Source organism: Pongo pygmaeus, chromosome 2 (genome assembly GCF_028885625.2).
Source record: "Pongo pygmaeus isolate AG05252 chromosome 2, NHGRI_mPonPyg2-v2.0_pri, whole genome shotgun sequence".
NCBI lineage: Eukaryota > Metazoa > Chordata > Mammalia > Primates > Hominidae > Pongo > Pongo pygmaeus.
The window spans coordinates 152,052,815-152,069,688 of record NC_085930.1 but is presented as its reverse complement, the minus strand read 5'-3'; the positions used below and the strand labels follow the sequence as shown (position 1 = coordinate 152,069,688).

Here is a 16,874-nt window from a genome sequence, read left to right as displayed (position 1 = left end):
CTCTCTATAAAATGTAAATGATAATAACGTCTGCCTCTCCAGGATGTTATTTATGATAATCAAGGGAAATTGGGTTTATGAAAATGACCCAACTTAATTAAGCTAAACCCATCTCATTTTATGAATGATTGGAGGCAGCTTAAACCACCACATATAATAGTAAAATATTTTTATAGAATTTTAAAAATCAGTAAAAAATATTAATAAGAGCCAGATAGTCAAAACCAGAGGGGTAAAAAGAATCATGGATAAGCAGATCATAAGGCCTTATAGACTTACTGTAGTCAAACCATAAGTAAGCTTTTTGATGGCCAAAAGGGAAATAAAGAAATAATAATTGGTAATATATTAAATTCACATCATTAGAAGGAAAAATAATACCCTCTCCTCAAGTGATATGAAACATCACTATGTTTTTAAAGACATTTCTCACTTGGGGCCTCCTGTAGAGGACACATAAAGCACTATCTAAATGTTAAGTAAGTAGCATTATCATTGACATGGCTCCTCCTGAACTGCTGCTACCTACAAATGATTTTATTTTTAAGAAGTATACTGTAAGAGTCCTTATTCATGATAATGTTTGATTACCAAAGAACTTACGTTTCAGAAAGAGGTTTTCTCCACACATTGGGATAATTCTTATCTTCAGTATCAAGTAAAGGAAACAGTGGGCTCTGATGGGAGGTAACAAGCTGTAGTGTCCGCACAGCTGCCGCTGAACCTGGACTGTTTTTTGGTACTTCTCAAACTGTCAAGAACCTCTCTGCTCTCATTTTGCCCGACAACACCTGTCTTATTATCAACATCTCTTGCTCTGTTGGATTATATAACATAACCCCAATTCTTAGGAGGATTGTATGTTTCCCCTTGATTTGCATTTATTAAACTGGGTTTGCATTAACAAATAGGTTAATCTTTGTAATGGGCAGCCTTAACACATACACAAAAACCCTTCTTACTTACCAAAAGCTAAAAATTTTGCAGGTAGTTATAGCTGTTACTGATTATACACTCTCAAAATCAAGAATAAACTATATAATTGTATAAATTTAAAATTATATCTATTAATATGTTTTTAAATTTTTTCTTTGTTCTCTGTTGTGGAAAGTAAAATAACTTTTGGGAATGTGAACTTGTAGCTGTGGCTAACTAGTAATGTCACAACTTTCCTTTTTGCCATACAATACCTTTAGAATGTGAATGGTGTTACACAATTATTTGTACCAGGCACAAAAGCTTTAGAGAGCATGTTCCATATGCAGATATTACACTCTGGATGCATACTTCATGCAAACGTGCTAATTTGAGAACTGGAAGATATTGCAGTTGTGAATTTTATGCCTCTTAAACGTGAAAAACAAAACCCTTAGGTAGCCTCCCACACAACAGGAAGTTTCCCTTGTGATTGATTCCTTGTACTTGAAAGCACACCTTTTCAGAGTAGGTGAGAGTCACTGGAGCACCACACTTGCCTTCAGTCTTTTAATAGAAAACTCCTGCTACTCAAGAAAGGCTGCCAGTATTGCTTCTCTTTTTCCCTTTTGCCATTTGATTGTACTCATTCCCATGTTCGTTGGGCACTAGCTATTATTCTTAACACTGCTCTAAACACCTTATATGCATTTGCTCACTTAATTTCCAAGATAACCCTGAGTGGGTACTATAATTATCTGCATTTTACAAATAGGGAAATTGTACACAGAGACAAAACTTGCCCAAGAACACACAGAAGGGAGAGGTGGAATTTGAACCTGAACAGTTTGGTTCCAGAGCTTCCACTCTTAACTTGTATGCATGCATGTATTCATTCATTTATTCATACAAGTAATTCTTGGTACCCACTCCTATGGCACTAACCTAGAGGTGAGGATTCAGGAGTTACCAATTCAAAGCTGTCTTCCTCCCAGAGTATATACTCTAATGGGGGACACTGATAAGAAAAAGGTAAACTACATTCTATACATTCAAAGCATGATCACAGTAAAGCAGGTCAGAGGATAGAGAACAGGGGAGGAGGCTACTTGGTCAGGGTAGAAGTGGCATTTGATCAGAGGCCAGATGACATGTGGAGGAAACAATCCATGTGAGAAGGGGTTGAGGAGAGGTGGTCTTGCAGAGGCTACAGCAAGTATGGAGGCATTGGAGTCGCAGTGGGTTATGGTGTGCACAAAAGCAGCAGGAAGGCCAGCACGGCTGGAGCTGAGTAAGCAAGGTGGGAGAGGATGGAGAAAAAGTGGGAGAAACAGACAGCGGCAGGGGCCAGACCATTGGCCATGGTGTTAGGTTTGAGTTTTTTTCTAATGTGATAGACACCCTTGATGGTTTGGTTTGGAGCTTGGAAGTAATAGAATTAGCCCATTAAAAAAAAAATTCTCCCCATTCCACTCTGCCAGCTGTTGTGATGAGGATAATTTTCATCTTTTTTCATACAATTTCATTTTCTAACACTATGCTTGTTACTTTATGGTTTCTGGATGTTACCTTCCAATTTTCTTTTGTTTCTGAAAGTCCCTTCATTGAAATTCTGGTTTTGGTTGTCCTTTATTCTTGTGTGTAACCTGGGTGGATCAGTTCTGGTCACTGCAGCACATGAAAGTCAGCAGAGCTGAGAAAGGTCTGAAGAAGGGCAACTTCAATAACTGACAGAGGGACCTGCTGCCAGAGCAACAGGGATTAAAAGGATTAGGATTTTTCCATCAGAAAGACTAGAACTAAGAAGGGACACAACAAAGTATCTGTAAAAATCTGAAAGGTGTAAAGCGAATGAAGACTTGTTTGCTAACTCCCAGAAAACCGTAACCTGGAATACCTTTGAAGCCTGGAAGAGGTCATGGGTGAATAATAAAAGTATTTGTTCTTCTGCGCAATTGATAGTTCTTATTCAGGGCCATCCGGAGTTGCAAGAGTTGGAAATATAAGTAGGTTCAAGAAGGGAAGAGATTAATTTAGCAGATAGTGGGGTCATCATGGTCATTAAATAAAATTTTTCTTTGTGAATATTTTCAAATGTTCCTAATAAACACAAAGATAAGAGAATAATGAATCTTAACATACCCATCCCCCAAACTTAACAATTATCAACATTTTTCCATACTTTCTGCATTTACTGCTCCTATACTGTTGGAGTTGGTCTCATAGAATGTAAATTTCACACTACACTTCTACAAATATTTCAGAAATAGAATATGAGTCTCAAAATTTGATGTGACCCAGGTGAGAGTTTTTGTAATGTTATATCATTCCAATGTCATTGTAACTAATGGCATTTTGAGAAAAATAAAATAAACATTTCAGAGAAAATATCTTGGGTTTTCCCTTGGCCAACATTGAATTTATTTTGGCTATACTTACTTATGGCTTTTAGACTCAAAATTATGTCCTCTCCCTACTAACTTTTTACTGCATAGGACTAAATTCTATATTTTTATCTTAGCGGTAGTTCCGGCAAGCACATGTTCTAGAAAGTAGGAACGATAACAAGGAAGAAGAAGTGGAAGGTGGCAGCTATACTTTAATGAGCATTTTTATATATTAAGTGATTATGTACCTATGTGTATATATACATAATCACATTTAATCTTTACCTTGACCAATCAAGATACCTATATCACTCCCATTTTACAAATGATGACATTGGAGTTCAAAGAATTAATTTTCCCAAGACAACAAACCAGTGATGCGCTGAACCAGAACTAAAGGCCAAAGCTGTTTCATTCTCACCATTGCACCACATCCAATCTATAAACGTGTTCTTTCTTCCCAGTAAGAATAGCCTGTCAGTTAACATTTGAGTAATCCTTTCCCTGTTAACTCCTGGCCAGCCTCATTTCCCAACCCTATCGAGAGTATCAAGCATATTCTCATTTCAAGAGGCTAGAGTATATTCCTCATCCTTGGAATCTTTCCCTTCACCCAAACCCAGTAAGCTGTGAGTATGGGTCCATTGTCTAGGAGGTCTTTTCCTACTGCAAAGTGTGTCATCCTTCACTCACAGTGCAGCAGGCACTACTGTCTCCCAAGAGGAGAGGGCCAACCTGCATCATTCTCTGCTTGTTACTTCCTCCCAGCAAGGGTTGAGTTGCCCACCAGTCTTTAGCTCTTATTCATGCAGATGTCTAAAGGAAGAACATACTAGACAAGACAAAGGCCCTGAGGCAGGAACATGCCTACCTGTTCAAGAAATAGCAAAGGTGCAAGTAGAGCTACAGTGAGCCACCAAGAGTACTATAAGCTATGAGTCAGAGAAATAGGCAGGATCAGTTATCTATTGCCACATAATGCTGCATAACAAGCAAAATCTCAGAGGCATGAACAATAAATACTTATCTCACAAGTCTGTGGAGTTCAGTTGTTCTACAGTGGACTTGTTCATGTATCTAGGGTCAGCTACAATTTGCTAGATAACTGCTGATCTTAGCTAGGCTTGCTCATGTGTCTGGAGTTGGAGAGCTGTCAGCTGATCTAGGATAACCTTAATAGGGATGACTTAAGTGCCTCAGCTGTGCACCACATGATTCTCATCTCATCTGGGACCAGTGGGCTACCCTGAGTATGTCTTTCTCCTGGCCATGACAGTGGGCAAGAATGTAAGCAAAAACAGGCAAGGTTTCTTGAGGCCGAGCATCAGAAGTGATACATTGGCACTGCTGCTACATTCTGTTGACCAGAGAAAATTACGAGGTCATCCTAAAAAACAGGTATATGAATAAATGACTCCTATTTGGTCAAAAGAATGCAGATTTACATGGAAAAGGCCATAGATACAGGGATGAAAAAATGGCACCTCTAAAGCAATTAGTCTGCCATTTAAGTCACATGGGCCAATGTAAACAGTTTGGACCTTATAGTAATCTGTACAATTTCAGACTTTTGAAATGTATGATACTTATTTTATGGTTCCAATTGATATATCTTGGCGAATATTCCATGTATACTTGAATATGTATTCTTGCAACTGTTTCAATACTATACCAAACAACTGCAGAATCCAGTTGGCATAGCTCAGTAAGTGTAAGTTATGTCAACTTGTTTTTTTGTCTACTTATTTTATCAGTTACTGATGAAACCCCCAATTGAACAATTGAACTTATGGATCTAGAGAGTAGAAGGATGGTTAGAAGTGTCTGGAAAGAGTAGTAGGTGTTTGGGGGAGTGGGAAAGGTAGGGATGGTTAATGCGTACAAAAAATAGAAAAGATGAATAAGACCTACTATTTGATAGCAAAATAAAGTGACTATAGTCAATAATAACTTAATTGTATATTTTAAAATAATTTAAAGAATGTAACTGGATTGTGTGCAATTCAAAGGATAAATGTAAGAAGATGGATACCCCATTCTCCATAATGTGCTTATTTCACATTGTATGCCTGTATCAAAACATATCATGTACCCCATAAATATATATACCTACTATGTACCCACAAAAAATTGTTTTAAAAAATAACTTTAAAATTTAACATAAAACCTCCAATTATAATTAGGAATTTTCCTGTTTCTTTATCTGTCAAATAGTGCTTAATATGCTTTTCACCGGATATAGAATTCTGGTTTGATGGTTGTCTTCTTTGAAAGTCAACGCTTTGAAAATCACATTCTGTTGTGTTCTGGCCTCCTTTTTTTTTTTTTTTTTTTTGAGACGGATTCTCGCTGTCTCCCAGGCTGGAGTGCAGTGGTGCTATCTGAGCTCACTGCAAGCTCCGCCTCCCGGGTTCACGCCATTCTCCTGCCGCAGCCTCCCGAGTAGCTGGGACTACAGGCACCCGCCACCACGCCCGGCTAATTGTTTGTATTTTTAGTAGAGACGGGGTTTCACCGTGTTAGCCAGGATGGTCTCGATCTCCTGACCTCGTGATCCGCCCGCCTTGGCCTCCCAAAGTGCTGGGATTACAGGTGTGAGCCACCACGCCCGGCCTCTGGCCTCCATTTTTTCTGATAAAAGTCAGTTGAATTTTTTTTAATTTCCTGGAACATAATATGCTCTGTCTTTCCCTGGTTGCTTTTAAGATTTTTCTCTCTATCTCTAGTTTTTAGAAGTTTGATTCTTATATGCCTAGTTTTCTCAGAATTTATCCTAATTTGGGTTCACTGAATTTCTTAGAACTCTTGGTTGATATTTTTCATCAAATTCGGGAAATATTCAACTATTGCTTTTCGAAAAATTTTTGTTCTCCATGTTCCTACTGCCCTCTTTGTATCCCTCCAATCTTATATACATTAGGCTACTTAATATTTTTTTCTCATATCACTTGGGTATTAGTCTGTTTTAATCTTGTTTCTCTATGTTCTACAAATTGCGTAATTTTTATTGATCTCTTTTCAAGTTCACTGACACTTTCTTCTTAGTATCCAATCTGCCCTTAAGCTGATCTAGTAAATTTTTAATTCCAAATATTGTACTTCTTGGTTCTAGGAATTTTTAATGGCTTTTTTTTTTTTTTTTTTTTTTTTTTTTACTATTTCAGTGGCTTTGGGAATACAATGGTTTTTGGTTACATGGATGAATTATATAGTGGTGAAGTCTGAGATTTTAGTGCACCCATCACTGGAGTGGTATACATGGTACCCAATGTGTAGTTTTTTAATCCTTAGCTCTTCTCAACCTCCCTCTTCTAAGTCTCTCAATTTCATTATGTCACTCTGTGTGCCTTTACATACCCATAGCTTAGCTTACATTTATAGGTAAGAACAAAAGTTATTTGGTTTACCATTCCTGAGTTATTTCACTTAGAATAATGGTCTCTCCATCTGAGTTGCTGCAAAAGACATTATTTCATTCTTTTTTATGGCTGAGAAATGTTCAGTGATATATATATATACCACATTTGCTTTAGCCACTCATTGGCCAATGGGTACTTAGGTTGGTGCCATATCTTTACAGTTGTGAATTGTATTGCAATAAATATATGTGTGCAGGTGTCTTTTTGATATATTGACTTATTTTCCTTTGGGTAGATACCCAGTAGTGGAATTGCTGGATTAAATGGTAAATCTACTTTTAGTTCTTTAAGAAACCTCCATACTGTTTTCCATAGAGATTGTATTAATTTACATTCCCATCAGTAGTGTATAAGCATTCCCTTTTCATCACATTCATGCCAACAACTATGGTTTTTTGACTTTTTAATAATGGCCATTCTTGCAGGAGTAAAGTAGCTTCTCATTGTGGCTTTAATTTGCGTTTCCCTGATGAATAGTATTGTTGAACATTTTTCCATATTTTTTTGCCATTTGTATTTCTTCTTTTGAGAAACGTTTATTCATGTCATTTGTCCACCTTTTGATGGGATTGTTATTTTTCTTGATCCGTTTGAGTTCCTTATAGATTCTGGATACTAGTTTCTTGTCAGATGCATAGTTTGCAAATATTTTATCCCATTCTGTAGTTTGCTCTATTGATAATTTATTTTGCTACACATAAGTTTTTTAGGTTAATTAGGTCCCATTTATTTTTGTTTTAGTTGCATTTGCTTTTAGGGTCTTAGTCATGAATTCTTTGCCTAGGTCAGTGTCCAGAAGAGTTTTTCCTAGGTTATCTTCTAGAATTTTTATGGTTTCAGGTCTTAGATTTATGTCTTTAATCCATCTTCAGTTTTTTTAATAAGGTGAGAGAGAGGTTCACTTTCATTCTTCTACATGTGGCTATCCAATTTTCCTAGCACCATTTAGACCATTCCATTGGTCTATGTATCTACTTTTATACCAGTACCGTGCTGTTTTGCTAACTATAGCCTTGGTAGTATAATTGGAAGTCCAGTAATGTGATGCCTCCAGATTTGTTCTTTTTGCTTAGGATTGCTTTTGCTATTCAGGCTCTTTTTGTTCCATATGAATTTTAGAATTGTTTTTTCTAATTCTGTGAAAAATGATAGTTATTTTGATAGGAACTGCATTGGATCTGTAGACTGCTTTAGGCAGTATGGTCACTTTCATGATATTGATTCTTCTAATCCATAACCATGTGATATGTTTCCATTTATTTGGATCTATGATTTCTTTCAGCAGTGTTTTTGTAGTTCTACTCATAGAGATCTTTCACCTCCTTGGTTAAGTATATTCCTAGGTATTTTATCTCTCTTTGAAGCTGTTGTAACAGGGATTGAGTTCTTCATTTGATTCTCAGCTTGGTCACGGTTGGTATACAGCAGTGCTACTGATTTGTGTATATTGATTTTGTAACCTGAGACTTTACTGAATTACTTTATCAAATCCAGTTGTCTTTTGGAGAGGTCTTTAGGGTTTTCTAGGTGTACAATCATATCTTCAGTGAACAGTTACAGCTGGACTTCTTCTTTTCCAATTTGGATGCCCTTTATTTCCTTCTCTTGCTTGATTCTAGAGTCTCCATTTTGTTCTTTTAATACATTTTACATCCTTCTGAAATCTTCACTTGTGTTTTCATTGTCTGTCTTTAAATTCCCTAGCATATTTTTTAGAGTATTTTAATGCCATTGCCTGTTAATTCCAGCATCTGAGTCATTTCAAGTTCTGTTTCTATAGGTTACCTTTCTTCTGGCTGCAGGTCATGCTTTCCTGCTTCCTCCCATGTCTAGCAGTTGTTATGATATGCTAGGCATTATGAATATTACATTGAATGGAGTGTGGAGTATTCTATAAAGGTTGCTGAATTTTATTCAGTCAAGCCATTAAAATCTTGTAAGCCTTAGTTCTATGCTTGCCTTCCTTGATACATTTTCATTTCATCCTCGGTTTTAGGGCATGGTCATTATTCTAGAACATTGTCCTTACTCATAAAGCATGCTTTTTTCTGAAGTCTCAATAGAATGCTGACTTCTGGCTTTAGCTGGACCAAACTGCAGTGTTTCCTAGCACTATGTGATCTTAATCTCTCCATTTATTTCTCAATTTCACGAGAGTTTCTCCCTGCAAGCCTTTGTGAACCTCAGCCTGTGCATGTACAGGTTAGTGTTCAACCAAGGACATAAGGGAAACATCTCCACAGACTTCTGGGTGTCCTCTCTGGGTGGTTTCCTCCTCTCTGTACACAGCCACTCCAGCGGTACCCTAACTCCCATCTCTAGCTCTTCAACTCAGTGAGACTGCTGTTCTCTGCTTGAACTTTATCTCCTTACCTTCAAGGGAATGACTTAGAGGCAGCAAGTCAAGGAGAGTAGAGGGCTCACCTCATTTCTTCCCTTCTTTCAAGGATCACAGTCCTTTGCTGCCAATTATCCAATGCCTGAATCCTATCGTATGTTTATGATCCAGTTATTCTGTCATGGCTAGCCATTGTGAAAGTGATGTGAAGTGGTTTTGTAGGGAGACACATTGTTTTCCTTTGTTTTTAGACACATACAAAATACTAAATAATGGAATCACAAATCTACACGTGAGACTCTTATCTTTACTATGGCAGTAGTGGTTCTGGGTTTTGTTATTAGCATGAACCAGGATCTTCTTGTTCCAGGAAAATTATTTGTTAGGGTGTGTGTGTGTATGTGCGCACGCATGCATATGCTTGTGTACATGTATATAAAAGAGTTATCACACCAACTGAATTATGATATGTGTCAGGCATTAGTTAAGAATACAATGAAGCAAGTACAGTGAGATGCTGTGAACTTCCTCCTCTCTCTAAGTTGGTCCACCATTTTTTTGTCTTTGTATTTAATCTTCAATCTGTAAGATGGGTATATTGGACCCAGGATAGTTTTTGATATACTTTTAAGAGGGAACATATGTCTTCTATACCACAAATGTTACTTTTAGGAAAACACTTCATAAACTGTAAAGAGCTATGCAAATGTAGGCCTCAACATTTTATTATCTCTTTCCAAATCGTTATTTCAATACCTTTCACATCTGGAATTTATTATTCCAGTATATCATTGTATTAATTTTCTATTGCTGCATAAAAAATTATCCTAAAATATAGTGGCTTAAAACAACCCACATTTATTATCTCAAAGTTTCTATGAATCAGGAATTGGAAAGCAACTTAACTGAGTGTTTCTGATGCAAGGTCTTTCATGAGGTTGCAGTCGTCAGCTAAAGTTAGAATCATCTGAAGGCTGCACTGGGTCTAGAGGATTCGCTTCCATGTTGGCAGAAGGCCTCTGTTCCTTACTGGCCATTGGCAGGCATATTTAATTCCTTTCCACATGGATCTCTCCACAGAGCTTCTTGAGCGTCCTCACAACAGGGCAGCCAACTTTTCTCAGAGCACGTGGTCCAAGAGAGACAGCAAAAAAGAAAGCCACAATGCCTTTTTATGACCTACTCTTGGATATGACACACCATCATTTCTGCTATATTCTGTTTATTAAAAATGAGCCATTAAGTATGACCCACACCCAACAGGAAGAGAAATTGGGCCCCATATTTTTTTCCCTTCAAAGAGATTTTTTTTTTAATTTTAAAATTTTTAATTGGCATGTAATAATTGTACATACTTACAGGGTACAGAATGATAATTTGATACATGTATACAATGTGTAATGATCAAGTCAAGGTAATTAGCATAGCCATTACCTCAAATATTTCTCATTTCTTTGTATTAGGAACATTTAAAATCCTCTCTTCTAGCTATTTGAAATTATGCAATGAATTATTGTTAACTATATTCACCCCACAGTGCTGCAGAACACTAGAACTTATTCTTCCTATCTAGCTGTAATTTTGTACCTGTTAACCTCTCTCTATCCTCCCCTCCCAACTACCCTTCCCAGCCTCTGGTAACCACAATTCTACTTTCTACCTCTAGGTAAGTTCCATGTTTGAAAGGAAAAAATATCAAAGAATGCATAGATATACACTTTAAGACCACCACAATATCATATTATATTTTCCTGAACCAAAGAATTTATTTACCTCTGGATTAACTTGGATCTACTATACAGACAAAGTTACCTGGACCAAGCCCTTTCTTTGTAGCTAAAGCATGAGCCAAGCCCATCTGGTAGTCTACCTGTGAGATCTCTGTGTCATCTTAACAGTTTTATCCATCTGTGGCTAGTTGTCTCAGCTTTTTTCTCTCTAGGCATGTATTTTCTGACTCTATCTTCCTGGTAACATTTATGAATTTAACTGGGCATTGGGAAGGTGAGAATATTTTTATAAAGTGCTTTCTATGCAGATGCTAAGAATTAATGATTCACCTTTTAAAATGTAAATTTGAAAAAAATATTTCTATTTGCCCCTTGATTATATACTGTGTTCCCTCTTCAGAACCCAGAATTCTTTCTCTTTAGAAGCATGGAATCTGATCCTCTCCTTGGTAATTAGAAAATCAAGGCAACGCATTTGAAATTGTTACACAAATATACTCCAATTTGGAAGGAGACAGTAGGGCAAACGTATTGATAACAAATTCTATTCACATGTACTACCTTAAAAAGTGCCTTGGAGCCCATAAAGAGCTCTGCAGATTTATTATGATAATTATTTGTCTTTGTTATCAGTTGGTGCAACTTCCACTGACATTAATATTGAAATATGAAATCTTGAGAAACAGAAAGGAAAATCCTCCCTCTCTCACTTAATCCACTGAATCCCCCTGAAATGAGGAGAAATCCCATATGATTATCCCAAAGCAGAGTTCATCCAGTTCACTTATCAAAGTCCTCCTATTTGAATATTGACAGAGGAATGTATTTACATTTGCCTAGTTCTTTTTCATCAAAGTTAATACAATAAACAATCCCTTCTTGCTTTGGTGTCTGTTTTTCACAGATTTCTTGCCAGACCCTTTTGTTTTCTCTCAGGGGTTCAAATAAGCACAAAACAGAGTACCATCATAATTTTTCTGTTGCTCCCTCTCTAGAGGGTGTTAAATATCAGGGGAACACCTAAAAGAAAACTACCCACTGCCTGCTATTCTGTTACTTCCCAACCTCTGGTCTGTTGCCTTATTTAAGGAAAAAAAGATATCAAATAACCCATTTTTAAAATTTTCCCAGAAAAAAAAGAGGTTAATAAAAGAGCCAGAAAATCCCCATGTATCAAACATTCTGCTGCTTAGAGTATCTAGTTAAATAAAAGTTGAGATTCAACATGCTTGACTCACCAGTTCCCATTTATAGCTGTGAAACATGAGGCTCAGAGTTGGCGTTATAGTAATAGTATTATTACTAAAATATTGTAACTAAACTCAAATCTTGGTCGTCAGTTTCTGGAACCTATGCTTGTTCTAACATGCACACCACATCTCCTCTGGAATAAAGATCCTCGAAAGAGAAAAAATATTGCTAATGATAAGAAAAATACCATCAAGTTCCAGATTCGACTTGTGATGACTGCCGACATCTATTGTCCTTGAGGTGTGACCTGATCTCTGCTTCAGAAGAATCCAGATAGATTGATGCTACCTGCTGTCCGCTGCCCATCTGGACCCTCCTGTGGGCTGGCTCTCTGTGCTGCCTCATCAGATACCTTCCCTGTTCTGGGGTGATTTCAAAGGCCGGCCTTCCCTTAGCACATTTATCTTCAATCCTCAGTGCACAAGCAGAGCACACACTAGACTAATTCATTTATTTCTACTCATTTATTGATGGCCTTTCATAACCAAGTTATTAAGTCATCAATAACTTCAGAGAAATAAACGAATGGATCCAGAACTGGGCCAAAAGATATTTAAGACATATTCTGAACATTTTATCTAGGATCAGTATAAATGTCAATGCTGGGTCATCAGTGGTATTTTCCCCACCTGGGAAAACATATTTCACAGATGTTTTATTCTAATTAGATCCAAGTTTATTCCTCGCAAAGTATTGAAATGAATGACATCTCCAGTCACCCACATAAAATGAAGTTTTTAAGAAAGAGATTGCATGCGTTAATATTTTTCCAAAATACTACCTAATGTATGTTGCTCCCATCAGCTAACCATAAATATCCCTGGAGGGTTTGCCAAAAATACAGTATAAGCTCTTTCAGAAGTGCGTATGAGTTCTGATATATTCCCCTCAGGAAATAAAAAGGAGAGGAAAAGGAGAAAAAGAGAGGATTTCTAAGACCTTGGGAAACCCTTGAAACCAGTATCTAGAAGTCTAAAGAAATTCCTAACACTAAAGTTAAGTTTCTATGGGGACATTTTCAAAGCCATTGGCAGTTCACCCAGCTGAGGGGAGCCCTAAATTTTCATTATGTTTTGGGGTATGTATACCTGCTGTATCTCAGCCTGCAGGAGGAGCATTCCATTGCTCTGACTTCCCCTTTTGCACTAGTTTGCTCTCCACTTGTATCCTGGGGCCCCATCTAGATAAGAGGAATCTTGCCTGCTTAGGGGCCTCAGTATTCTTGAAAACCTATCTGTATCCCAGTTACATCAGTTCCCTCATCTGTAAAATAGGAATAATAAGAGACCACACTTCATCAAATAATTATAAGAATCTGAAGTGTTAATATATGAAAAGTACTTAGAATAGTGTCTGGCATATAGTAAATGTTCAAAAGTATAGCTATTACCGTCGTCATTAATAAAAAGTCTTTTCCATATGATTAGGACCTAAGAGATCAGCCAGTCCAATTTCCTCAATTCATTTTACAGACAAGGAAACTGCAGCCCAACGAAGTTACATAGTCTATTAATAGAATGTCTGTGCTTTTGAATTAAAGGCTGAATTAGACACTTGCAGAAAAACATTCTCTTTGGAGTTCGGCAGTCCTAGACTAAAATTCCAATTGTTACCTTCTAGTTGTGTGACTTTGCACTCACTTCTTTCCTTCTCTAGGACTCCCTAAAATCCCTATGTGCAAAATAGGTACAATGCAACCTACCTGGATAGAGAATTGAAAAAATAATGACTGAAAAAATTAATGACTGGACAATGTGACTAGCATTCTGCCTGGGAGTTAATGGGCATTGAATAGCTTGGGACCATCATTATTGGGAACATCATTCAGCTGCAGTGCTGCAGACTGGGTGCCAGAATCCCAGCCCCTGATTGCCAGTATAGCTCACCACAACACTGCCCACCCTTACATTAAAAACAAACAAAAAATGGGAATTTGCTCTCATTCCTTTTTATCAGCTTTTTAAATGACTTTCTAGTCATCAGTAGATATTATCCACTATCAAAAATTACCTATGATTGTTGATGGATAAAAATCTATGTATCCTTATTCTTCAAGGAAACGGTGGGGAAAAAAGGAAATTCCCCACCCTTGGCCCCAAGCTTTTCATAACTAGTTTAGCTCAACATGAGCAGTTTTGCTTTGCCAGATGAACCCCAATATGCTGTTGAGAAACAGTGGCTCAGAAACAATTTGCAGATGTTTGAGGATGACGAAGGAAACATTGTGTACAACACTGATTTGGCAAATCTGATACCTTTGCTGGGGTAGAAATGCTTTGAGAAAGGTATAGGGAAGGATAGAAATTGAACCAGACACCCTGGTTTCCTTTCTTGAGGAAATATGCGTAAATTCTGACTATAGATAACAAGGCATGGCACTCCAGCCCTATCAGAAAACAGAGACCTGTGGAACTCTAATGTCCAGGAAAAGATCATCAGTGTCCCACAGTAGGGACTGGGAATGGGAATGGATTCCACAGCCAAGTAACTTTGAGACACACTTTCTGTTGAAGATTTGCAATGCTCATTTATAAATGAAAGACTGAGAAGTTCTACATTTTCCTTTCTTTTTTAACTTTTATTTTAGGTTCAAGTATACACGTGCAGGTTTGTTATATAGGTAAACTTGTGTCACAGGGGTTGTGATACAGTTTCATTTCCCAGATACTAAGTCTAGTACCAATAGTTATTTTTTCTGACCTCTCCCTCCTTCCACCCTCAGGTAGGCCCCAGTGTGTATTGTTTCCACCTTGTGTCCATGTGTTCTCATCATTTAGCTTCCACTTATAAGTAAGAACATGTGGTATTTGGTTTTCTCTTCCTGCATTAGTTTAATAAGGATAATAGCCTCCAGCTCCATCCATGTTCCTGCAAAAGACATAATCTCATTCCTTTTTATGAGTCCATGTTATTCCAGGGTATATATGTACCACATTTTCTTTATCCTGTTTACCATTGATGGAATTTAGGTTAATTCTATGTCTTTGCTATTGTGAATAGTGCTGCAATGAATGAGAAGTCCTCCATTTAAGAAACCTATTTAACACTGTAGACCCCATCCTTTCCTGAATGATTAGCACAGAATTTCCATCAACATCAAGTGAACAGTGATACTCTAGGGGACACTGTTTGGAAAAATGCAAGGCTTGAAAAATCAGAGATCTTAAGACAATCAGTGAAAAAGACAATGAAAAGTTTGGGTTTTAATTTCATTGTGAGTCTCTGCTTCAGCCATTTTAAACAAAGGATAAATGGCTGACTAAAAGTGAAGCATACTTTGCTTTCTTGTAGTTCCATTTCATTTGTCGGGGGTAGAACAGCAGCATCTACTGGTACACATATGTTTCATGGGTAGAACACAGCCTTTTGTGTCCAGCTATTTATCATTAACCAATGATGGCACTGGCTAGAAAAGGACAAAAAAAAAGTAAAAGCAAATCAATATGAGCTCATCTAAGGGCTGGCTGTGGAGCGTCCAGTCGACTTCCATTGTCTTCCGTGGGTCATTATATCCTCAGAAGACTATTCATATTACTACTGGACTGCAACTCATGACACAATTTGGGCATGAAAACTAGGGGTCCGGACATAGCAACAAAGCCCACATTAAGATATATAAATGCTTTTAATGATGAGGATAATTATAACTGATTGAAATTCTCTTAACACACAAAATGGAATACAGTAAAAATGCCACTGGATACCCTCCTTACATTTTATTATCCGTCTCTAAAGCTCACAAAAAGAAATTCACTTTCTTTCCTTTTTTTTTTTTTCACATTTCATCCTCTTCTCTCACAAAAACACCCATCAAACACTTTCTCTTCCTCTTTTGCCTTTAATTCTTTATCATCCTCTCACCCTTTATGGCCCTTGTGAGAAAGAAAAAAAGAGATAGACAAGCACATTCGATTGTTGCAATCTTCTCATCAGGAATATCTATTTCAAAACTGTTCATAATCCAGGCAGAAATATGTCAAAAATCAACCAATAGCCTTTGGTAATAATCTATCAAACAAAACGAATAAAATGTAGCATAACACTTATTAGACTATTATCCTCACTTTAGCCTTGACCTTTTGGTAATCCATAAATAAATATCATCCAAATTTCACAGAAGTAAACTGTAAAATTCCCACAACAGCACTATGACAGAAATGTCATTTTTATTGATGTCAAAATAGCATTTCTTAGCTATTTAATAAAGTCGGGATTATTAAGAAAAGTAAATGTTGAAATACTCCAAAAGGGTCTCATCCACATAGCAAGATGTATGAGCTAACTTGCCTGGCAACTGCTTCACCATTTAGATGAAAATGCCTATACTTAGAAAGGTTTTTTTTTAATGTAGTTAAGTTTAATTTGGTTTGACATGTATTTTTATATTAAAATCTTTTTGACTATTTACCCAATGCCTTTTTCTATTGTTTCTCCCCAGGAAGCAAATAACTTGGATAAAAACATGACGAAAGCAGAGAGTGCTCGGCTCTTCAGAATGTGGTATGGCTTCGACCACAAGTATCCTTTGATAATAACGATCTCACAGATCCTGCTGCAGGCAGAGAATTACTTTTAAGCTCTTAATCATTGAAGTGTGCACTCCTGTTCTTCAAGAAACACCAAAAGGTAAAGTGAATTCACAACCAAACTTATAAAAAGGAATGATTTTATAAAATAAAAAGCAGGGTAGTCCATACTTAAGTGTTTCAGAGAGCTAAAGTGAAACTTGTCAGAGTCAAATTTATCTAAGGTTTTCCTGACAATAATGCCAGTTGATAAAATCATATAGTCCTGAAGAAGCTTTTTTTGCTGTTCTTCCCTTTGTAAAGCTCTT

The 16,874-nt window shown here is 37.0% G+C and overlaps 1 protein-coding gene across 1 annotated transcript in view; it reads left to right on the top strand.

Moving 5' to 3' along the window:
• SLC9A9 (solute carrier family 9 member A9) overlaps positions 1-16,874 on the top strand; it is a 591,760-nt gene that overhangs the window by 470,226 nt on the left and 104,660 nt on the right. The window contains exon 14 of the mRNA XM_054481518.2: positions 16,479-16,558. Coding sequence (XP_054337493.1) covers positions 16,479-16,558 — 80 coding nt within the window. The remainder of the gene's footprint in view (positions 1-16,478; positions 16,559-16,874) is intronic.